Source organism: Fusarium fujikuroi, chromosome FFUJ_chr07 (genome assembly GCF_900079805.1).
Source record: "Fusarium fujikuroi IMI 58289 draft genome, chromosome FFUJ_chr07".
Taxonomy (NCBI): Eukaryota; Fungi; Ascomycota; class Sordariomycetes; order Hypocreales; family Nectriaceae; genus Fusarium; species Fusarium fujikuroi.
Genome location: NC_036628.1, coordinates 284,278 through 306,555, shown reverse-complemented (window position 1 = coordinate 306,555; position 22,278 = coordinate 284,278). Strand labels below are relative to the sequence as shown.

General features: G+C 51.2%; 11 protein-coding genes; 5 read left to right on the top strand and 6 right to left on the bottom strand.

The window, feature by feature from the left end:
• Nucleotides 1–792: 792 nt before the first annotated feature.
• FFUJ_09042 (uncharacterized protein) lies at nucleotides 793–1,258 on the bottom strand (the record flags this gene model as incomplete). XM_023580190.1 has 2 exons in its annotated part: nucleotides 793–953; nucleotides 1,078–1,258. 2 exons carry the CDS (start codon nucleotides 1,256–1,258, stop codon nucleotides 793–795), a joined length of 342 nt encoding a protein of 113 aa, XP_023433010.1.
• Nucleotides 1,259–1,281: 23 nt separating this feature from the next.
• On the bottom strand, nucleotides 1,282–1,941 carry FFUJ_09043 (uncharacterized protein; the record flags this gene model as incomplete). XM_023580189.1 has 2 exons in its annotated part: nucleotides 1,282–1,461; nucleotides 1,537–1,941. The coding sequence occupies 2 exons, from the start codon at nucleotides 1,939–1,941 to the stop codon at nucleotides 1,282–1,284; spliced, it is 585 nt and encodes a 194-aa protein (XP_023433009.1).
• Nucleotides 1,942–2,641: 700 nt separating this feature from the next.
• FFUJ_09044 (uncharacterized protein) lies at nucleotides 2,642–3,463 on the bottom strand (the record flags this gene model as incomplete). XM_023580188.1 has 3 exons in its annotated part: nucleotides 2,642–2,821; nucleotides 2,900–3,063; nucleotides 3,121–3,463. The coding sequence occupies 3 exons, from the start codon at nucleotides 3,461–3,463 to the stop codon at nucleotides 2,642–2,644; spliced, it is 687 nt and encodes a 228-aa protein (XP_023433008.1).
• A 1,211-nt stretch (nucleotides 3,464–4,674) lies between these two features.
• On the bottom strand, nucleotides 4,675–5,077 carry FFUJ_09045 (uncharacterized protein; the record flags this gene model as incomplete). XM_023580187.1 has 2 exons in its annotated part: nucleotides 4,675–4,960; nucleotides 5,007–5,077. 2 exons carry the CDS (start codon nucleotides 5,075–5,077, stop codon nucleotides 4,675–4,677), a joined length of 357 nt encoding a protein of 118 aa, XP_023433007.1.
• Nucleotides 5,078–5,492: 415 nt separating this feature from the next.
• On the top strand, nucleotides 5,493–6,387 carry FFUJ_09046 (uncharacterized protein; the record flags this gene model as incomplete). XM_023580186.1 has 3 exons in its annotated part: nucleotides 5,493–5,733; nucleotides 5,779–6,195; nucleotides 6,239–6,387. 3 exons carry the CDS (start codon nucleotides 5,493–5,495, stop codon nucleotides 6,385–6,387), a joined length of 807 nt encoding a protein of 268 aa, XP_023433006.1.
• Nucleotides 6,388–6,941: 554 nt separating this feature from the next.
• FFUJ_09047 (uncharacterized protein) lies at nucleotides 6,942–7,284 on the top strand (the record flags this gene model as incomplete). XM_023580185.1 has 2 exons in its annotated part: nucleotides 6,942–7,143; nucleotides 7,202–7,284. The coding sequence occupies 2 exons, from the start codon at nucleotides 6,942–6,944 to the stop codon at nucleotides 7,282–7,284; spliced, it is 285 nt and encodes a 94-aa protein (XP_023433005.1).
• Nucleotides 7,285–9,249: 1,965 nt separating this feature from the next.
• On the bottom strand, nucleotides 9,250–10,279 carry FFUJ_09048 (uncharacterized protein; the record flags this gene model as incomplete). XM_023580184.1 has 2 exons in its annotated part: nucleotides 9,250–9,870; nucleotides 9,920–10,279. The coding sequence occupies 2 exons, from the start codon at nucleotides 10,277–10,279 to the stop codon at nucleotides 9,250–9,252; spliced, it is 981 nt and encodes a 326-aa protein (XP_023433004.1).
• Nucleotides 10,280–10,690: 411 nt separating this feature from the next.
• On the top strand, nucleotides 10,691–11,367 carry FFUJ_09049 (uncharacterized protein; the record flags this gene model as incomplete). XM_023580182.1 has 2 exons in its annotated part: nucleotides 10,691–11,108; nucleotides 11,162–11,367. The coding sequence occupies 2 exons, from the start codon at nucleotides 10,691–10,693 to the stop codon at nucleotides 11,365–11,367; spliced, it is 624 nt and encodes a 207-aa protein (XP_023433003.1).
• A 538-nt stretch (nucleotides 11,368–11,905) lies between these two features.
• FFUJ_09050 (uncharacterized protein) lies at nucleotides 11,906–12,585 on the top strand (the record flags this gene model as incomplete). XM_023580181.1 has 2 exons in its annotated part: nucleotides 11,906–12,143; nucleotides 12,188–12,585. The coding sequence occupies 2 exons, from the start codon at nucleotides 11,906–11,908 to the stop codon at nucleotides 12,583–12,585; spliced, it is 636 nt and encodes a 211-aa protein (XP_023433002.1).
• An 840-nt stretch (nucleotides 12,586–13,425) lies between these two features.
• On the bottom strand, nucleotides 13,426–14,251 carry FFUJ_09051 (uncharacterized protein; the record flags this gene model as incomplete). XM_023580180.1 has 3 exons in its annotated part: nucleotides 13,426–13,556; nucleotides 13,608–14,110; nucleotides 14,169–14,251. The coding sequence occupies 3 exons, from the start codon at nucleotides 14,249–14,251 to the stop codon at nucleotides 13,426–13,428; spliced, it is 717 nt and encodes a 238-aa protein (XP_023433001.1).
• A 3,402-nt stretch (nucleotides 14,252–17,653) lies between these two features.
• Nucleotides 17,654–20,865, top strand: FFUJ_09052 (uncharacterized protein; the record flags this gene model as incomplete). XM_023580179.1 has 3 exons in its annotated part: nucleotides 17,654–18,216; nucleotides 18,258–18,423; nucleotides 18,562–20,865. The coding sequence occupies 3 exons, from the start codon at nucleotides 17,654–17,656 to the stop codon at nucleotides 20,863–20,865; spliced, it is 3,033 nt and encodes a 1,010-aa protein (XP_023433000.1).
• Between the last annotated feature and the right edge of the window lie 1,413 nt (nucleotides 20,866–22,278).

The window sequence follows — 22,278 nt, the reverse complement described above, 5'->3', positions numbered from 1 at the left end:
GCCATGAATCAAAACATGGCCTTGACATGGTTCAGGCGTCAGTCGCGGCCATCCTCACGAACAAGTCTCTCAAAGTCTAGCCACACTGGGAGAGAGAGTAGGGTCCAAACCGCACCGTGTCTCCCAGAACCACTCTCGCAAGCCCCTGTCGAGGACCGATCTTCCCTGGTGTTCTTCTTGCTGGTGGAGACACGCACAGCAGCGTAGAATCTTGGGATAAGGACGCCCTGGAGATCCCCCACATGCATGTATGCCTCGGTCTCAGTTTTGAAGTGTTTGTCGGTATATCGCCAGAGTAGAGCTTCGAAACGGGCGACTTCATCCGGCTCCTCTCACATACGGCTTGCAGTTCGAGGGAGTAAGTCAGGTGTCGAGTCATCGGATCCCTCCCGAGAATCAGGGCACTGTCGGGATTCACAGGGGCGAGAGACCTGGGAGGTACAGTAGAAGTGATTCGGGAATGATATTGGGCTCTTTCTCAGGCAATACGGTGCTCAAGTCGCTGAAATATCTGCATCTCCTGGGGAAGCTCCTGGGGAAGCTCCTTTGGGGCAGTCTGTGGCACCGGAGAAGCACCTCAGAGGCGATGAAGGACCCTTGACCAGCGTTGGGATGGTGGAGAATCCTGCTTCTTGCGATCCCAACTGCAAATATTTGCGACGTCGACTGCAAGTTCCATCGGGGACAGGTCGGCTGGGTCCATCTACAGTTCGTTGTCTGTCGCTGAAAACATGAGATTTCCATCCAGACCTTCGAAGGCGCCGGGAAATGCTTACCTAGTGGCCTTGAGTTTCAGTCGTGAAGAGAGAGCATGATATGCGCAAAGAGTGGGCTTGCCTCGATCATGGAGCGCGCAAGTTGGTCGAGCTCAGCACCATCTCGAGTGATGCCGACGTAGCCACCACCAGCGGTAGGGAGCGACGGTGTTGTTGTTCTCGTTGGTAGACATGGAACTGGTGGTGGTTGTTATGATCAAAAGGAATAAGAGGGCTTGGGCGACGTGATACTAGCAGAGTTTGGTGGTGTCGGTCGAAGGGGAGAGAGATCAAAGGACCAAGGAGACATTGTGAACTTGACCCGCGTAAGCCCCAGTCTCTTGTATGTTGCGGTAGGCATCAATCTCACCACCAGACGTGACATAAGCGATACCGGTCTGGCCACCAAGGTCTCCAAACAGTTGGCGCTCGTCGGTCCTCGTAGCATTGCCGTCGCAGTTGCCCGGCTGCTTCATAGGGAAATTGTGAAGCCCGACCGGCATAGCTTGGTGGACCCGACTCATGCTCAACAGACTTGGCTTAATGAGAAGCTTGGGATCTTGACAGCCGTCGTGAAGGCAAGCATTGCGCGTTTTGAGTTCTGGGAATATCTGGCTTGTTTTCTGTCGTCTTGTTTCTTGGTCTGAATGCGGGCATCGAGGCGTCGAGGAATGGGGTCTTCGAGCAAAGCTCTTCGGAATACGCGCTGGGCAGGAACTTCAAAGGGTCAGTCTATAGATCAGATGGTGGCTCTAGAATCGACGAGTCTCCCCAGACCTACCTGAGTGTCTCCCGACCATATGCAGATGAACAGTAGTAAGAGGGTAGCCTGGAATCGGAGCATGCCAATCATGCAATCGGCTTTGACTCCAAACACGTGGTAGACGACATCATGGTGGTATAGCAACTTTCTGTGTGAAGGCCGCCTGTGAAGCAAGTACAGAGTCTCATGCATTCGAGCAGCGCGTCCATAAAGCCGTGGTGAAGCGAGAAGCGCGATGAGTCGGTAGAGTTGGGAAGAATGCTGAAACAGGGTTGTTGGTGGGATGATTGCTGTTTGATGGTGGTGTACCTGAGGTGCTCGAAGAGGGATGCCCAACGCATAACCGAGGTGACTGAAGCGCTTGGAGCAGGCGTTGACTGTATGCAGTACATGACTCCTCGGTTGAATGAGTGCCTGGCTCATCTCAACTCTGGAACTGCCAGGATGACGTGGTTCTTGGGGAGCGCCCTCATGCCCGTCACCGACAATTGCACATAGGGGAGTCAAGCGGGCGCCAAGTCTCAGGGGCGAGCATCGTACAGAGTTGTCGCTGTGCTCGCTTTCAACGGGAATATGAGGTCACTGGTGGACGAGAGTGTCGCAGCAGCTGATGCTTGGTCGAACAACTGAATCGGCCACGGGTCAGTGACTGGAAACGGTCATCTGGCCATGCGATGATGCTGGCACGCCTATTTATGACCACCTTCTGAGCCACTGGGCCCATCAATTTCGTAGCCTCGGGGATGACCTTGGGGTCGGAAGAGGCGGAAAGCCAGACCTCACGAGCAACGTTGAGACGGTTCGCTCGGCAGCGTCATATCTCACAGAGCGCTCACGGAGTGACGGGACGAGGATGACGATTGGTCGAGAAAGCCGGATATAACAAAGAACAGAGGTCATTGTTGACAGCACAGGGATGTATCTGACAAGGACAGCGCTTGTCGAGGGATATGTACGTATCGTTGAGGTGACCGAGGCGTAGGTGCCCAGCGTCAACCGTCTTGCAGTCTTGGAGTTTGATGTTCCACTCTCTATACAATGGTCCGGATGAGATGGCCGGTTGACTGACGAATTGGAGGGACATGGTGGCGAGAACCGAAAGAAACATGGTCGTGGTGTTACCTTAGAGGGTGACGGTCAAGGAGCTTTCGCATACTGATCGATGGGATTGAAGTTGAGCTGGTGCGCATCGTAGATATCTTCGAGGGAAATGATCGTGAGTGCCGGTCGGGGTCAAGAGAGGAGCTTGGTTTCGTTCGAACGATATGTCGGTCGGTGTGCTGAAGGGGTACGGGGGAAGGATCTGAAAGCAAGTTAGAGTGGTCAGCCGCTCCAATGATGCTGAAATGAGGGACGTGGGATGAGAACACGCGAAACTGACCTCGGGATGCCAGAAGACAGGTAGCATCAGGCACTTCCCCTGGAGCACGTCGATGGTGGAGAGCTCACTGCCCTTTTCTTGAGTTTCGAGAGATACTGAAAACATAGACATTCCCCATGGGTAGTGGCAAACGTCAGTCAGCTGTGTCGGTCGCGGGTTGAGCTCTTCGCGTCTGGTCAGTCACCTTGGATGAGGCTCCTGTTGTGAAGTGTGCGGCCAACCCAACAGTTTGCAGGTCTTTTCGCGTTCGAGAATGAGGGCGGCGTGAGGCGATGAGATGATGCCCAGCGAGGGCAAAGATAAGTCTGAGTGATAAGTCTGAGCAGAACACGGTAGGAACATGATCGGGTTAGGCCACAAAACGGTTGGAGCCTGAAGATTATCCGAATATGTTTGTTGTTTTATCGCTCGCTTTTGGAGACATCGTGATTGCGGCGTTTGTCTCGGTTGGCCATTATCCTTTGTTCTGGAGGACTGATGGTGAAGGACAGGACCCTTGTTGATCGCTAGGTGACGCGAAATAACGCGCCGGTGTATCTGGGAGCCCATACTAAAAGACGGCATCATGACGCTGATCGGCCTTGACAGCATCTGAATAAGTTTGGTACATATTTCTGAGAGACAAGTTAATCCCCTTTGCCAGTTTCTCTGCATTGTACGACATGTTGCTGTAATGAAAATCAAACAACTGTACTGGTCAAACTGCTCCCCATGTCATAGTGTTTGTTTAATAATGTCGGCTCATTATGAAGGCTTTCAAGTCAAATCGTCAATAAGAGAGTCAGAAGTACAAATTGAGTATCAAAAGCTTCCCAAAGAAGCAGCGAGCTTAACAAGAGTAGCTAAATTACAAGCTATATTTCCCAGAAATAAAGAAATGCCTCTTCGTCAATAATGTGTGGTCGGAGGTGTGAGCTTTTCGTACCCTATAGCTTCGAAACGTGGGACTCCACAAATCCCCCACTTCCCCAGATCGATGCAAGATCGTAGGCACGTTTTGTTTCGCCCCACATGCTTCTCACCCGTCAGTCATGGGCAGGCACCCTTTGACGAACCGACTAACGAGGGTATTTAAGTTTGGCTTCAGGTACAAAAGAGTTCATGTACGACAGAGGCTGAGAGTTACGGGCATGGACTGAGTGTTCAACTTGTTCCTTTGACATTTGGAAATTCGTGAGACGGGCTCGCTCCTTGTTCAACTTCGTTGACTGTAAGCACGTATATACCTTAATTACATGACTCTTCGTGCTTGGCTGTTTACAACCGAGAGTATAGGACGTCTGGGAAGAGGACAGGCACCATTTGCCATCCGAGAGACTTTAGGTGCTCCCGCTGCCAACCTCTCCATGCCCACAGAGAATCCACCAAAAACAGCCCGCCTGATAGTCTATCTACAGCCACTAAATGATTTGGTCACACTCACTGGAAATGCCACCTCGGGCGGGCCAAATCCGCCCACTCACTGAGGTCGTCATAGCGCTTCTTGAGAATGGCTGGCATTCCAGACACTCGAGATTGAAGCCGCGATGAGTCTTGATTGATTGTGAAGATGAACAAGGCCAGTAATCACATAATACACTGGACAGATCAACGAATTCGTGTTCAAAAACGGTCACATACACGAGACACGACAGAATTGAGTTTTAGTTGGCATTCTTGACTGGCTGACCACACTATCACCACCGTAGCCCGTCGCGACAGTTCGCTGTCGCATCGACGGCTCAGCTACCATCCAACTTCATTTGATTCCGTTGCGGCAACACGAGGATCTGTATTTACAACAGGTTGTGGCGTTCGAGCGTCCCCCTGAGACACTTGATGACCTCGTCTTTGTACCGAACTTCGGCTTCCAGCAACTTGTTCTTGGTTTCCAAGGCCTGCTTCTCTCGCTTCTCTCGGGCGCACTCCTCTGCTGGAGACTCCAGTCGTTGGAGGAGCAGCTTTTCACTCGATGTCGCAGAGGGGAGTAGTCCAAAAGCTTCCGCCATCCCAGGGGGAACACTACACTCATAAGCCATCGATGGTGCTGGAACGCTGGGATTCTGGGAGGTTGTCTGCGCACTGGGCTTGTCAGTAACATTCATGTTATCTGTAGGAGCTTACTTACCGGTGCTTGATAACGGCGTCTCCGTCATCCGAAGCAGGGCGTTTGCCAGCGGTAGTCTGAGTCGGTTCCATCCTAGGAATATGAGAAAATGAGTGATGAGGCGGTAGGGCAACTTACTCGTCGTGATTTGTTGTGTGTGGGAGTTGGGAAATTTGAGAAGTGGGGGAAAATGGCCAGGTGCTACAGTAGGGCAAACCCACCTATCAATTTGACTGATACGGTCACGGATGGCCCAGCTGCCTGTTTACAGGGCCTTACAGTACCTTTCAGTGGGCTAACCTCTATAATATGCTGACGCTAAGTGCCGTGGCTCTTTGCTCACTGAGTGAATCAAACAATAAGAGTCTTATCGCTTGCACAATAAATCACAGATATTGGCCCGGTGAATCGATTCTGGTCACCTGGCTTGTTTTTTCTTTTTGTACTTCGCTCTGAAATTCACTTTGTTTCCTTCTCTTTACAAACCACCATCAAACATTCACCAAAATGGGCAACGAACAATCCACCATGCAGGCATCTGAAGTCAATGCAGCAGACTCGGATCAGCGACGGGCTTATCTAATGTCATTTGTTCATATGATGGGAGGCAACTATGTCGAGAAAGTCATGATTGAGCATTTGTTCGCAGAGGAACGAGCGTGCGACAGGCTCAACGAACTTGGCATCGTGCAGATCGGCACCGTTTATTTCGAGTACCAGGTTGACCGAGCTACTTGGATCAATCTCTGTAAGTCAAAACCCACAGATAATTATGTGCATGCTGACGTTAAAGTTCGCCGTCTTCGCGACCAGGCTCCCCTTTGGCCTTTTGAAGGCAAATCACCAGCGCGTGACGACATGAGCCACGGGGTTTCATCAGCCTACAAGCAATGGCGAATTAATCGGAATTTGCCTGTTGAGACCTTTGAGCAGGATGCAAACATGTTCTCAAGTCCCTCTGTTGCGGGGGCAAATACGCAGCAAGTACCTCTGGATGCATCCCTCATTGCCCCCGGGGATATTTGCCAGCGACGAGCTTGGCTGGATGGATTCATCCGACAGATTGGCAGCGACTATGCCGAACACGTTGGTGAGAAGCGTCGGGCATCAGAGCGGGTGGTCAGTCAAAAGCTGGCCGTCGAAGGAGCAAGGCAGATCGGCGCTGGATTCTTCGAGTACAACGTCGATAAGAATGCCTGGAGAAAAATCTGTAAGTTCTTCCTCGATGTTATTGGTACATGCTAACATGACAGTCAAACGGCTCGGAGATCAAGCCCCCCCTTGGCCGTGGAAGGATGGACCTCAGCGTGATGACATGATCGGCGGTATATCGCTGGTCTACAGACAGTGGCGAGTTGACAACAATTTGCCCGTTGACACGAACGAGGGAGCTACAAACTAGTTCACCGATGAACCTTCAAGTACTTGTGCCTGGCATCGCATCTTCAACATGATTTCTGGTACCTTGGATTCTCAAGGGGGAATGGGACTGGGATGGGTGATGGACTTTACGTTAATAATTTATTGGCAGAGTATAATAAGCGCGCGTAATACTCAGAATAAGATAAACTGAGGTATGATTCTTGCCACCTGTATCTCGACAATGTAAAGTCGCTATCCATCATGGAATAAGCGTCAGAACACACCATCACACGACAAAGTAACAGATGGTAGTAAACGTAACCCTCATGTATCTATGGTGCTTCTTGATCTATGACCCCGAAAACAAGTGATAACACAAAGACCCGGCCATCATGACTCTTTGGCCAATGATACTCCGTACCGTCGTCTCTGGCGGTAGTCCAACGTACAACCAGGCAAGTCAGTGGGGTCCAGCGTACAGCAGCGAGGAGTCCACTGGGGACGGCCTTCACCTCATTCACCCTCAACATCACCCCGCTCAACTCAACCATCGCTTATCAGCAGCTAACGCGTCATTGTCTAAGGCGTGAAACGATGACGGCGCCCTTTCGGTCTACCAACGCCGCCCATGTCTTGACGACTACAGTGGGCGAGACTCTCCGTATCAAGGAGTCGATACAGGACTGGGAGCTTCACAAGCGTGACGAATACTCACGGCGCAAAAGAATCCTCGATGAAACGTCGACTTCATCGATCGAGCAACGGCTTACTTGGGGGCTCAAAGCTTCGAGTCATCGTCAAACGACACCAAGCTATCACATTTGTGCTGCTGCTGATGTGATAACTTCGAACAGGACCACCGATGACAGACCCTGATGTGGCGACGACTGACCTTGGCGAGGGCACTATCTCACGACGTCGGGTTCACGAAGGCTGAGCACCCTACCAGCGATGACCCTACTCAGACTCCCGATCGGTTCGCCATTCGACTCTCTCAATACAGCCGCTCCGTCTCAATGCGCTGCTGAGATTCACACGGTGGCGAGAGCACCAGTACACTTCGTGGCCACAGACTCAACAGCGAACATTACCAGCTTCCAAAGCTCCGATCACTCGGTCACACACCCCATCAGTCAGCTGTCCTTTAAAGCCTGACCATAAATTTGGAATGCAATCGACCACCGACAAGCTCATGCAACCATAGCGTCCCCCTGAACGGGGCGAAGGGCCTCGGAACCACCAAACCAGACCACTTGACGGCAAGATTTCTTATAGTCGACTAGACCAGAGGTCGTTCAATTGGCCTCCTGGTTTCAAATATGTAAAGCCTTGATGTCAGGCTTCGGGCTTTGCACAGATATGTCTACGACTTGACACGAACCCTACTTCTATGACCGATGGAGGTGATTCTCAAGATATGCCTCATTTAAGTAAGACTGGCATGAGCTTGATTGATTACGGAATCCTGACGCTGACTTCACGTACAGTTGGTTTCTCATTCACCGCCCTCTGCCGATTCCCTCCATGAAGCCTACCCCCCAGTTTCGCTGGGCCGTCGGCTGAATGAACCCTTGATTACGAAACTCCATTCCATGAGAAAGAAGTCAAAGAAGAAGTGGATGAATCTTTACAGACGCCCTCAACGAGCGCAGCGAGGACAGGCCCTCCGCTAGGAGCCACCGGAGGTATTTGGGGCTGGTGTCATTGAGATGAGGTGTGTCAAGAGTCACCTAAGTGTCAACCACCCGATGTACAGTCGGGTGTATCGGAAGAGGAATGCCCAGTAGCATGAGGAGGATCCAAATGACGACCGATAGTTGCGGGTTCATTCCTCGCAGATAAACAAAGGCATTGCGGTCATGGGTCAACGCGACAGTGAGAGCTTCATCTCCCGGTAATCCTTGCATGTCCGTCTCAAGAGAGTCATCAATTCTTAAGTTTAGAGGTGCTGCAAAGAAGCTTAACACCTTAAATTGATCTTCAAAGTATAAAAAAGCTTAGAACATATAAATGATCCAATGTCTACCACTCTTGATGATACCACGTTGTGATGGGGCACCACCGTCCAGGTGAGGTTCTCGGGCTTGAACAGTCCTCGGGGGCAAGAAAACAGCAAACCTTACTGTATGGTGACAAACTAACCTCAGTAAAAGGCATCCTAAACTTAGGGTATTTTACCGAAGTCTTTTTGTTGTTTAGGATTGAGATCCCGTGTTTTTATCACTCCCATAGAGAGTCTTAACACATTATAGTAATCCTTAGTTGAAGCAGTGGATCTCCAGAGGTTATAGAAGGCAGCCCACTGTAACCCGCTGTGAACAAGCGTTTGCCCGCCAGCAATGGTTACACAGGTACTGAAGCAATTCATTTGAGTCACCTTCACCTGGAACACAGTGTGATCATTTATCTAGCAGTTCGACAGGGGAACTTGTCTATGGATTCACGTAGGCTCACATTACCCAATTGAGACAGGATGCTGCTCGCTATTGGATAGTTGTTTAAGCATAAAACCTTGTTTAGCGATCGGAAGGTGCCTGGGCGGGAGCTGCTCGGTCGGTCGTCTCGTGCTAGACTCGACTTGCAGCCCCCGGTCTTGGGCGATGGAATGCTTCCTTGGCAAGCATTGTAGATGTCTGAGTGCTGTCTGGAGAACGCGGCTGGAGAAAGTATTAGAATTATTCCTGATATTAATTACAAAGGCAGTTGCACATGGTCAAAAAGTGACGAATTAATCCTTTGTCCTCCGTTCCGGTGTTGGTCAATTCGTAGCTGTCTTGGTGACAGTCAGCAATGTATCCTCTTCCTCCATCGTCTAGCTCCAGCTCAATGGCATGCGCCAAGTCCCATCCTCGTTGCTAATGGACAACCGAGACATCAGTCAATGATTGATTGCATTTCTCGTTCATGGGTTGCTCGATTCGATGGCTTCCACCATTTTGTCGATGAGGGGGATGATGTCCTCGTTCGACTGGGCCGCAGTCCGGGCGGCAATCGCATACTGAACAGCGTGAAGTGCAGAAACCTGTTCAAACAAGGACGTCGCATCGGCAATGTCAGTCGCTTTCCCCAGCTTCTCCATGAGAGAGTTCATGTCTGTGTCCTTGAGAAGCGCTACATGCTCACCGGCAACAGACTCCAAAGCTCTGTTTGCGTGGGCGACCGAAGCTCCCAGGTACGATTTCACGGCCAAGAGAACTGCCTGGAAGTTTGCGGCCGTGACTGGCTGGGATTTGGCTGCCCCGTTGTCCACCGGCTTCTCGAGCGAAGTGCGAGGGATGTTGTTACTGTACCGCTGGCAGTGGGGCAGAATCGCCTTCACTTCCCGCAAAACAACATCCTCATTAGCATGAGCCGTTGGAATAATCTCAAGGCAACATTGGAAAAAGAAGAGGAGAGAGTTGCGGGGCAAGATGTCGCCCAGGTGCTGCTCGCCTTCGAGTTCAGTGCCGACATCGGTACGAAGGGCCTTGTGAACGGCCATGATGAGTTCGGGGTCAATGTCGCGGAGCTTCGGGTTCAACCGCTGGTAGCCTTGTTAGCCTTCAAACACGTATCAATGCCAGAAAGCTTACCGCTGCTTCTTCACGTAGTTCGTCAGACTGGGCCCGGGTGAGATCAGAGCTAAAGTCGAAGAACGCGCTCTCAACATCTGAGCCTGTTTGGGGTCCGTACTCCAGATCGACGCTAGAGTTCTCCATGGCTGCCAGCATCATATCGATGAACGAGTTGTCTTTCGCTCCAGACATTACGAACGTATTCCAGGTAAGAACAAGCTTGGTTGCTAGGTGCTCTGACTGAGTGACCACGAGTGGGTGAGGAGTGGCGAGCTTTTCCGCGAGACTGGTGACCAGTCTGGCCGTCATGCGAGTCTCGCTAGTCTTGCCGCGTGCTTCAGCCTGTTTGGAAGGCCCGACATCATCGATACCAGTCATGTTGTATAGGGATACCGACAATGTCGGAAAGGGGTCCAGCTATTGGAAGGATGTTGATACAGTTTTGGGAATGGAAAAGGACAAAGCGTCGCCTTGAGCAAAGAAGGGAGAAATCGGTTGTCGTGAGTTGAAATGGAAAGTCTCACAGTGATCTGGCGAAAGGATGCCAAGAAATGGAGGTGAATAAATAAAGGCGGTCGGCAGTGGTCCTTGTGCGCTGGGCTTGCAGTGAACTGAGTCACATGACCAGGCGTGGAGAAACTGGAGCTCTGAACGTTTTAGAATCATCAACACATGAGGTGCTTTCTCGCAACTTCACCATTGATACCTCTTTACTTCACAAGCCTTCGCTATAGGCGACTTTCATTCGAAATTTCTGACTCTTTCTACATCGAAAAAAGCCTTACGAAGATGGCCGCCAATGATCAGGGATTTGCCAATGGCGATCTTCAGCAACTCAAGTCGCACCTCTTGGAACTGAAGCACGCCTACAGTACGGTTCCATCTCGGCGACCCGAGGACAAAAACAACAAGAGCCAACAGGCAACTTATGCGTCATTGTCTGACACCAATGAAGCCATTATTGAGAAAGTCGAGTCCGACCTGAAAGCTCTCTCATTGAGTGTCTTCACCAAAGGCGAACACTTAAGCTTTCGGCTTCCCGCCAGCAAAGCCTCACGCGATCTCTACAGCAAGCTCAAGGAGATTCGAGATCGTGATCTCACAGGAGAAGATATCAGTCAAGTCCATTCACTCCTCACATCCTTCGTCCGCGAACTTGACCCCGAGCATCCATTCCTCTCTGCCCCCAAGGAAATTTTCCTGAGAGGTAAGACTCTTTACATGAATGTCGAGTCGGAATATGTCTAACGCTTGCCAAAGTTGGTGCTCCAGATGGAGAAGATGACCAACCGCCCCGCCAACAGGGAAAGGCTTCGGAGGACAACGTCAACGACATCCTGGAAAGTGTTGGGATTGCTGCCGATGCTGCCTGTGACCTGAGAGAGAAGGATGATGAGGTTCAGGACCCTGACTACCAAGACGAGACAATGGGAGAACTTGGAGGACACATGGGAGACGGAGAGTAAGCGACATTGTCGGCGTGGTTTGAGGGAGCAAACAGCAGGATTTCGTTCCGCCTCCGATTTTCAACGTGGTTATCATGTACTTTGGAGCATTCATAGTGGTTTCGTCTGAAAGCGCTTCTCCGCCATATAGGGTGGGAGGATGGGGTAGTCAAGACAGAATCGGCGTGTTGCTTCGTTCAATGTTGGATGGGTTGGAGGCTTGTATGCCCTCGATAATTGAGCTCACTTCTGTCCAAGATGCTGAATGAACAAAGGCGTATCAGACGAAGAATCTAATCTCTGATTGATTGAAACCCGTAGACATAAATCTCAAATGTTGGCGGACAAAGAGTCGTCTCATTTGTTTGTCCCTTTGTGCGCTGACCTACTCTTCCATCAGGCCGCTTCTAAATCATGTTGTAGCACCAAACGTAGCCGAACTTTACCCAGACAACTCCACAGCTGTAGACAAGTTACTGCAGTCAATCTACGAGTCCCCCACAATACCAGCTCATCGCCACGCTGATCTTCCATCCCACGAACCACCACGCTCACCAAGATGCCAGAACAGCGAGTCCCTGATGTGTCCAAGTTTGAGCACGGCAACGAGAAAGATCGTGAGGTATACATGATTGCATTTGCGGCCGCAATCAATGAATTCGACTACGACAGATACCAGTCTGCGCTTAAACTTGCAGCGGGAAATGTCTGTGCCGCCTTTGAACGAGATGGACTGTCCACAGTCGGCGTGGCTCACTATTTGTACAAGCTGGACGTGGCATTTTGGGACATATACTGTGAGTACACTCTGTCCCGGTGAAACCTGTCTAACTTTGAACAGTTGATGTTCTTGGCGATGATAAGCCTGCTTGCCCCTGGATCACACATCCTGTCCAGAACGACCCCAACGACGAACCGTCCGAAGCCTACATCGACTGGCGCAGTCAACGGGGATTGACAGGTTCCATGGATGTCTCTGGTGATGCTATCGTCGCGGAAGAGAGCGATTCCCGAGACCCGATGTCTTTGATTCCGCTCCTGAAGCTATCGAACCGCCAGGCTACCGACATGGCTAATGCTGCTACTGAACAGGCGATGAAGAACATAGAAATGCTCAAATCGGTCGAGAAGCTCCGTGATGAGAACGAAATGCTTCAGCAGAAGGTAGAGCGTTTGGAAGAGGAGGCACGCATGGGGACCTTTCAGGGTAACGATGTCATCACTTTCGGGCGGTCATAAAGGACTTAACACTGATGTTGGACCGTGTCCAAGGGTTGGCCCCGACAAGATGATTGTATCATGAGACCAGCAAACGAAGACGATTTCAATGCTGCCAACAGTCCTGAGGCGTTGAAAACGGTTCACAACCAGTCTGGTCGTATCATTCATCGGTACCGCTAATCACAAAGTGGATGGGCGGACAACGTGGCAGAGGATATTAGGACTCGAGCTTGTAGTGGAGGTTATCTCATCTGATTCAAATGTGGCGTATAAAACAATGCTGAAATACAATTTGTCACCGTAACTGATTTACTTATCTCACTTTCGAAATTGACCATATCTGTGACCCCATGTTCTCACTTCGTAATGACCTTCAAGAATCGCAACCTTAAGCCTCACCAAAAGATGTGATAAGGATGAAGCTCCAACCGGCGGGAACGAGAATTGAGGTGTTGATGTGGTTGAGGGTTGTGTGTCAAAAATTTCCATTGCTGGATGCAACTCATGGAAACGGAGTTGAGGCGTTCATGTGGTTGGGGGTCGTGTGTCAAAAATGCCCTTTGCTGGACTGGCTGCACCCAGTCGCTTGTCATCACCGCTATGACTCACGGCCACAGGTGGTTGGTCATTGTTCATCTGCGCGGTGACGGAGGTTTTACTTCACAAAGCAAAGGCAGTTGTCAAAGCTTGCAAAAATGGTCGCCATCATCCCCTCCTCATGCCGAGTCTTTGTGAGACGTCCTTTGGTTCGATGTTTCCCAACGTGTCGCTATCCCCCCCTCCGCAGTCTAGTCCCAACCCTCATCGCCAACACCTTTGATCTGGGTGATCATCTCGAGCGTCGTCTCGTCGTTGTCTTCATATCGGCTGCAAGAAACGGACGAGGCGTTCCTCAGCGTCTCTCTTCGCTTGTCGGCAAGCTATCTTGGAATGAGGCGGATTGCTGTTCGGGACACTCATTCTTGGAAAGAATCGGTTTGGTGAAGGCGCTGCTTTGACACGTCAGTGAGAAGAATCTTAGAAGGGCTGACGGTGCTTACTGCTGTCTGTATGCTGTCTTGGTGAAAGGTGATTGGTGGAGTTGACTGAGCGAAGAGGTCCTGGATGAGTCGTACTTTCTTTCGGCGACTGTGCCAGAGCTGTCTCTTGATCCTCGGGATACCGCGGGTGGCTAATGAGGAGGAGGAGGAGTAGGGGCGGCGGCGATGAAGAAAAGACCAAAGGTTGCAGCGATGCCTCCATCAGCGTCTTGAGTTCATCGATGATAGCTGCGCTCCAGACTGCGAGTCTGTATTCTGCGGCGTAGAGAAAACCAAACAAGTATTGAGCATTGCGCACATCGAATTCATTGACTGTAATGACCTTTGATGTTGTTTCGTGTGCAAACTGTCGACGAGAGCCGGCAATTGAGCGTACAGCTAACTCTTCTTCCCTTTTTCGTCGCCGTCGTACTCTGGGCCACCGAGGTGCCGTGGGCGGCTTATGAGGCGGAGGAGGAGAAGCGGCGGCACTGAAAACAAAGGCCACGGTCCTGGCGATGCCTCTTGATGTCGGAGAAATGCTCGTGAAATAATACGTAGCGTTTGCTGTCGCTTTCGTACACCTGAGCGATGAGACTCATCTTCCCCTTCGTAATGCTTTGGTCGCGAGGAGAACCTGTCGTGAGGAATGGTCTAGAGCACATAGTTGAAAGTTCTGTTGCTTGTGTATCACACTGGAATTATCAGTGGATGATCGTAGTATCAAGCGATAGACTTACAGTCTTCGTCTTCAGCTCGAATGTCTGTTCACCGAGATGGCTCAATGCGAGGCAGGCTTCGGCGCGATGAGTGCGACAAAGAGCATGACGCTTGCAGATGTGCGCGTTTCGATCGAAGATGCGTCAGATGGTGGCAGTTGAAATTGACCAGAACAAGCGACGAAAGGATGGGCAGAAAGATTTCAAGCCTAGGGAGTGCCAGCTTGGGGAGTCCATGGTGGGATGGATGTTGTACAACCCCTCCAAACAGACCAGACCTAGGTGATAGAGGCCGGCTGGCCGGGACAGTGTTAGGCTGCCAAACACATGCACTGTGCCACACTCTTTCCAGGACCCACCCGATCTCACTGAACTGCTCCGCCAATGAGAGCGCCAGAACCCCAACGGTAAGACGCTGACAGGGATCCAGCTGTCAGTAAGCCGATCAACCCGCTAAAGAGCGCCAAAACTCAGGGCTGCTTCGTACCTGGGGCGCCGTGGGGAACATCGAATTTGGTGGCCACTCCTCTAGAAAAGTTTGTGGTGCAAAACGAATAGATTGTCTACTCTTCAAATGGCGAGGTAAGGGACGGAATGGATTCAGGCTGTGAATTTCTCACCGATAAAAGGGGGTCAGGGAATCAATGTAATGTCACAGCCAGCAGCAGATCGGCGTTGCGCAGCTTGGCGGCTTTGTTACCGCCGCACCTCATGTGGCATCTTGAAGGATTGCCATCACTAGGACAGTCCAATAATCGATTCATCGTGAGCTTGGTGCTCTTGAAATGACGAGAGGTTCCGGCACAATACGTCCCGTTGAAATTAAGGCCAGGGCTTCTTTGGCAGTCACAGAGGAGCGCATTAGGCAATGCTTTGACGATAAATGGTGAGGAAACTTGAATAGAATTGGAAGATGTTATCGAGGGATATTTCCACTAGTTCATGGCTGCCTTCCTCCTCTGGCCAAATCCGATATTCCTGTATCTGCTTCAGCTGAGCAATGGCGGCCTCTCCCTTGGCAACTTGGGGTTTCTCGTTGCGTGCAAACACGATATCTAGACCCTATCGACAGAGTGACTGAAGACTACTTTAAAGGAGAACTCTGCGCTTCGGAACAGATCGTCTTTCTCCGTGGTACGTCTCATCGAGGAAGTTGGGCTTATTGAGCAGTCGGAGCAGTTGGATCGGCAACGGGAGTCTCAGGGACTGGGAGGTTGTTCTCAACACGCGAGGATCGATACGTGAGGGGGCTGCCCTCGCTCATGTCCTTGGAATCAGGCAATTCCTTCCAATACTGCAGCGAGGTCGGTGCCAATGAGATGTTTGAGAAACTGACGCTGGGCGTTCATTTGCCTTGCAGTCATTTTTGGAGGTTCCTCGGCAGTAAAAGGGATTTACCATTCGTCCTTCCACGCCAGAAATGCTGCGGTAGACACATCACGGCAGCTTCACTCTCGTTTGCGTGTGAGCACTGTGTACCTGTCCCTCCGGGGGCTCCTGGCGGAGGGCCTTTCCTCGCTACGCTCGTGCCCGCAATTGAACCAACGCTGAATATTTTCCAAGTGGCCCCCTGAATAATCTCTCACCAGAAATGTTCCCGGGCAAACGTCGCGGCCATCTGTCGGTCGAGACTGATATGAGAGAGCTTCAGACCTCTCCAACAACATCACTTCGCTATTCTGTCGGCAGTTACTTTGATAAAGTTGAGATGTTAAAAGAGGCCACGATTGTTGTCAGCTTTTCCGCTGTTGTGATGGTTTTTTTCGAAACGGAATGACGCGGATTGACCGTTTGAGGGCACACTGGTATTGACATGGACTGGACCCGTGTTTCCCAGACTCAAAAAGACACGATATCTTTCCTCGAAAGTACCGTCGTTTTGGAGATTACTCAAAGGCTCTGAGTTGGGGGTGGGAACATTGGACCATCAAATCGGGGCTCGTATTGAAGGTGAGGAGGTGCCACGTCGAGGCGCGCTGGTGTTGAGGCGTTTTGACAAACCGACTTCTAGTAAGCTCTGGGGGACTACAGTGGGTTTTAGTGACCTTAAGTGGATTAGGGGAGGATTTGGGCCCTTTGGCAAGGTACGTTCCCTTTTCCATGCTCCCAGCCGTTTCTGATGCCTAGTTGAGGTACGTACTGCTGTGTGGCTGATTCGAGGTCCAGTGGATTACAGTGAGCTTGAGTGAATTTACCGCCTGTAATCTTTGAGCTCACGGTACGTACCTTTTCCCTCCCTCATGCTGACCAGCACAAGCAAAGCCAGGGACTTTTGGTACCAATAGTGCTCGTTTACAAACGCCTTACCACTCTATGTTACTGAGGTTGGTCTCCATCGGTATTTAGGAACTTAGAGAAGCAGTTCATCGGCTGAATTTCAAGGCAATGATCTCGATGGCAAAAATGCCAGTGCTCCCTCTTTACTAGATCGACTACCCGAAATCTCATGGCATTGGCAACTGCACAAAGTCAAAACGTGACTGTAAGAGTCAAATAAATCTGATTCCTCTTATTTGGACTTGAATGGAACTTGAGATCTTGTCTTTTGGCTAGGAAGACATGGATCGTCCTACTTTACCGTACCAGAGACGTCTCTGCGAACTGAGAGGCTCACTGAGAACCAGACTGAGAGTTCAGTCTGATATGAGAGTTCTACTCACCTGTAAAAAAGGTAAAGCATCTCAAAACTAAAGCACCATGAAATGATGAATTCTGTGAGTCTCGTACAGTCGGACATGGTGCAAACAGTCGAGATAATGGGTGGTGAGTCAACCTTGGGGTTACTTCGTCAAAATGTAGCGTCACTTCGCATTCCCCTTATCGAAAATGTTCTTGTGACCCCAGAACAACTTCCAAAACTGTTGCGGACCCGATCTCCATATAGAAAAGTCGACAGTCTGCAGTCTCTGTCAACACCACACAAATTCCTGCAACTTGTTCAACAGGGTACACCTCAAAGACATAGCGAACTGATGTGGAAGTAATGTTTGCCAAAACTGGTCAATCCCAGCAGAGAATCAAGTTCACTGGCGTTCTGGTGCTTTGCAAATTTCTCAGCACCCAAACCGTGGCATCCACACTGAATGAGATGGGCCGTCATTGATACCCTGCTCCTGAGACAGAGCATCTTCGATCAAGCCCAAAGAGGCTAGCCTGATTCACTGACGTCTGGTCCTCACTGAGCGTTGTTTTTCTCGCTCGCGGCCGCTTCTCGAGCCACCTCCAGTGCCCCGCTTCTCTCCGCCTCAGCTTCACCTCTCTCAATCAACCAGCCTTCTCACTGATCACAACTCTGCACCAACAACATTCCCTCTCTTTTTTAGCGCCGCCCGAGCAGTGTGTAAGAGGATGGCAGCTCGTCGCCAAATCCCGTGCAACATTGTCATTCGGGATGCTAATGAGAAGTCCCCAAAACTCATCTCAGCATCTCCCGACTTTGCTGTAAACCTCAACAACAAAGGCATACGACTGTCTTTCCTCCGCGACCCGAATCGAGAGACTTTTAGTTGGCACAGTGCGGATCTGTCCATGACCGAGTCGTCGCTCCATCACATCACAATCGAGCTTCCGCACTCTCGTTTCTCCCTCACCTACCGCGAGCTGACGTCCGATGAGACAACCGCTCTCAGCAGCCACCTCCCCGAGGATTCAACCAGATATAAGATTATCGACATCGACTGCCGTTCAAGCACCATAATCACCGGATTCGGTCTCCCATTTCAAGGTGCGAATGAGACAGTGGACAGTTGGGTCAATGAGCACTCGCCGATCCAGGATGTCATCTCTTTACCAGACATTCTCTACCGACAAACCTTTACTCTCCTGGCCGAGGCCACCAGCACTGAGATCATTCGCGTCGTCAGCAGCATCAACGCCCAATCTATTCCTCTCGACTATGGATATGGTGAAGAGTGAGTGTTTTATCCCTCCCAGGGCCAAGCTAACATTCCAGGCACTCGTGGAATATGGAACGGTACAACAAACAAATCCCTGCGAACAGAGGAGCGGCCTTTCCTCCAACGATCCGGTTCAATAATGGGAACGAGCGCGACACCGCTCTGACCCAGACTCATGTGCAAGATGTTTGGGATTTCGACCACAAGCTGAAAGAGATTGAGGTCTTTGAGCCGCCTGCGCTGATCTAGAAGTTTGGCACAGATCCAGTCAAAGACAGCGTCAAATTTGTGTGTCTCTTGGAATTGAAGGGAACCTTTGTGAGTCTGCCGTCTGCGAAAAGACTCAGCTAACATGAACAGAGACCCGAGCATTGGCGCGCTGCCCATCGCGCTCTCCGAGGAGACCTCAACAAGATCAAGGTCAGATTCACATTGAAGGACCGCGGTGAGACTCACAGTACTGGACTTGTCGTTTGGGACGCAGTTCCTTTGACATTCGCCACCTGCGAGGCGTTGAAAGGCGCCGACATTCAGAATCGCATCGCCCTTGGCCTCACTCGACCCTCCACAGGACCGGGTCACGACTTCAATCCGATCGCATATGACGACTACGAAACGGCCAAACAATCCCGACGGGAGAACCTTCAACTTCGTCTAGAATCTGGTCTCCACGGAGACACCCTACGAGTCAATGGCATCCACAGTCTCAGCAATGGGCGAGCCTTCCCGTCTACCATGAAGGCTGATCCTCTGGCGACCAGCAAGAGGCTCTTGTTCAACGAACTGCTGGTCGGCAAAGGACTCTGGGATCTCGCCAAGGAGGGTGTCAAGACAACTCTGCCTCACTTTGATCTCCTCCACGATGTGCCCCCGACGATCCGAGACGCATGCCTTCAAAACGTTTTTGAAGATGATAGAGAGCGAGTTCAGAAATACTTTAGCAAACTGCACCTTGGTCTCGGGTTAGTTACCGGTCCCCCTGGTACTGGAAAGTCCCATCTTGCCTCGGCCATCGTGGTCCTCATGTGTCACAATCCCTCCATCCAGCAAGTCTATGTTAGCGCATCATCAAATGGCGCCACAGACAATATTCTCGAACGTATTCAAGACATCGCCACCAAGACCACCACCAGCCTCATCGACCGCGATGTCGACGTTAAGCATCTGATGCTGGTTCGGGGGTACAGCCTCAACACAGAGACAGACAACTGCAACAGAGCCTTGTTCGGGAAGGCATTTACGGAATATGGCCCTTGGAATCCGTCGCCTTGGAAGTTGAAGAACTCGCTTTGCTGGTGGACTTTGCGGGTTCTGGACTCAACTGCCGTACCCGCGTTGACCCTGGAAGACAACGCCGATTTGTTCGACCTTCATGAGAGACTCAGCGCGCACGCCTCCGACTCGGTACCTGATGCAAGCCTTTCAAAGTTCCGTTCCTTGGTAAAGCTTGCTCGGGGTGTGACCTCCGTTGCTGAGTACCAGGCCAAAGAGAAGCAAGAAAACCACGCCAAGGTTCTTCGTCAGCTCATGGAACTTGTTCTTGGATGTGCCAATGTCGTCGCGACAACACCAGTGGTGTCAGCGAGTCGGATGTACAAGACGTTCAACAACCGTGCCCGCGCTGTTGTCTTTGATGAAGCAGGGACGCTCTTCTGTTCGGATGGTCTACTGGTTTTCGGTAATACGCCTCGACCCATGATTGCCATCGGCGACCCCATGCAACTCGCTCCAGTGCTCTCTACCGCCTTCGAGCTGCTCCAAATCCGTCGTAAAAAGCGTTCATGGGAGACGTGGACCGACCACAACGAAAGGCGACTGTGGCCCACGAACCGATTCGCAGGATTTGCGCAGATCTCTTGGCTTTCATGGTTCATCCACCTGGGATGGCCAGTCTTTCACCTCTACACGCAACATCGCATGGCTGAAAATCTCTTTGACCTCTCACTGGACACTGTCTACACGAGTCTCAAAGCGCATTTCAAGTACAGTCCTTTGTGTCGCGTCACCAACTTCCCCATCGGCGTTGATGTGGAGGAGTACCTGCAGGAGAAGTACAAGATCCCAGCCCCTCCCAGCAACACCTTTGCACCCGTCTTCTTCGATTGTAAAGGTTGCCGAATCCGAAAGTATCCCGACAGCGAGTCCCGCCTCAATCCCCGACAGGCCGACCTCATCGCAGACCTTCTAGTGGAGATGATCCAACAGTTGAAGCTGTCTCCGTCTGATATTGCCGTCCTCACGCCGTACCGGGCAAACTTTCGAGCCATCGGAAAACGATTCAAGAAGGAGCCTGAGCTAGAGGGCGTGACCTGCTCGACTTTCGACACGTTTCAAGGCCGCGAGGCCCAGATTGTGGTCGTTGCTCTGTGTGTGACCAAAGAAAGCGGTCCATTGTTTGTGGGCAATCCCCGGAGTCTCAACGTCGCGTTGACCCGACAGAGATCAAGTCTGCTCATCTTTGGCGATATGGGGGTACTTGACTTCAAAGCCAAGGATACTTCTACCGACTTTATCGGTTCAGACTCCGGACAACGGTTCAATCTCCGGATGTTCCGCGATGTACTCAAAACCCTTCGCGACAGCCGACGAGTGGTGAGGCTTCATGGCAAAGCTGGGGTTGATTACGATGGGTACTGGGATAGTATGGAGAGGAAGAAGCAGTGATGGACGGAGAGTGTGTGCTTTCTTGGGGGAATCACCAGGGACTGGATGATGAAATTTGGTGGGCAAGTTTGTGTGAGTTTCTGGAACGCGGGACGGCATATGGTAAATGTTGATCTGGGGACGGCATCTGTGCATTAAATGTAGATCACTGAGGAGGTAGTAATTTCTGTTTTAACTTGTCTCGGCTGTTACATTACTTATCCCAATTGACATGGAAAATCACTCACATGAGATCATTGCCATGAACTACTCGTAGTGATCAATGTAGCTAACCTGCTTCTGCATGGACTCAGCAGACGAGATGAGTAGGTGCCCTTGTGATCGTTATTCGTCCTCCAGCTCCAAATCGCGCATGCCAAGTCTTTCGCTCCCGCAATCCCCTACTGATCCAGCGAGCCACTGAAGCTTAAACCCTGTCATCTACCGGCAAATGTCGGAAAGCACCCAGCAGCGGTTCGTAGGGCCATGGGTCAAGCGAACCTTCCTCATGCTGAGATGGAATTCCCCAATTCGGACGACAAGCCTTATCCCATTGGACACAGCAACACAGAAACGTCCTCACGGTGAAGGACACGTGGATTGGTACCAAAGTCTAATCCGACAGAAGCTAGATCTGTGGACAGGCTGGGGTGAGAAAACAGCGGACTAATGTCGGCGGGGGATCGGGTAGCGCCGAAATGTCAATTCCCTGCATGCGCTGACCGCGCTACTGTTAGCTCGATCTTACGCACACCTCGCGGCCCCGAAAGCGGTTTTGTGTGAGTGGGGATTAGAAGTGGCTGGTGTCGGCCATGTTCGTTGAGCACTTGAAGTGGCTCGGGCGCTAGCTGGAAGACTGTGGGTGTGGGTGTCTGACGGGAAATTTAGCGTGATACTGTAAATCCCATGTTGGAGTTAACCGGCCGGCAATCAGTGAGTGATCAACATAGGCGTGATTTAATGGTTGAGTGAGGAACTGCTTGTCCGATGCGCTTCAGAACAATCGACGGGGACCACCACGAGACTGAGGCGGCATCTACCCCAACGGCCAGGAAGCATTGGCACTTCGGACGGGTGATGTACTAGTAAATAAACGCACAGTGAAGCCGAATTGAGAAGATGCGCGGAAGTGAGGTCAGAAAAGCTGCTTCCAGGGATCTCGGGAACAAGCCTCCAAGCGGCGCTGCCGTTGGAGACCGAGACGAATCGATCGGTGAAGCGGAGAAAGAGGCGGAAAATGAGAAGCGGCAGGGCCAGATTCCGGAATGCAGGGCGCTGTTCTTCTTTAAACCATTGCGTTCCTCCGGTTGTTGTATTTGGTGATGATCCAAGCCGCTCGCAATTGAGGGGGCTGACTCCGGAGGCATGGGTTCGGTGGATTCGGAGGTCAGCAACTCGCACCGTTCCTGTGCTTGAGACTGAAGAAGGAATTGT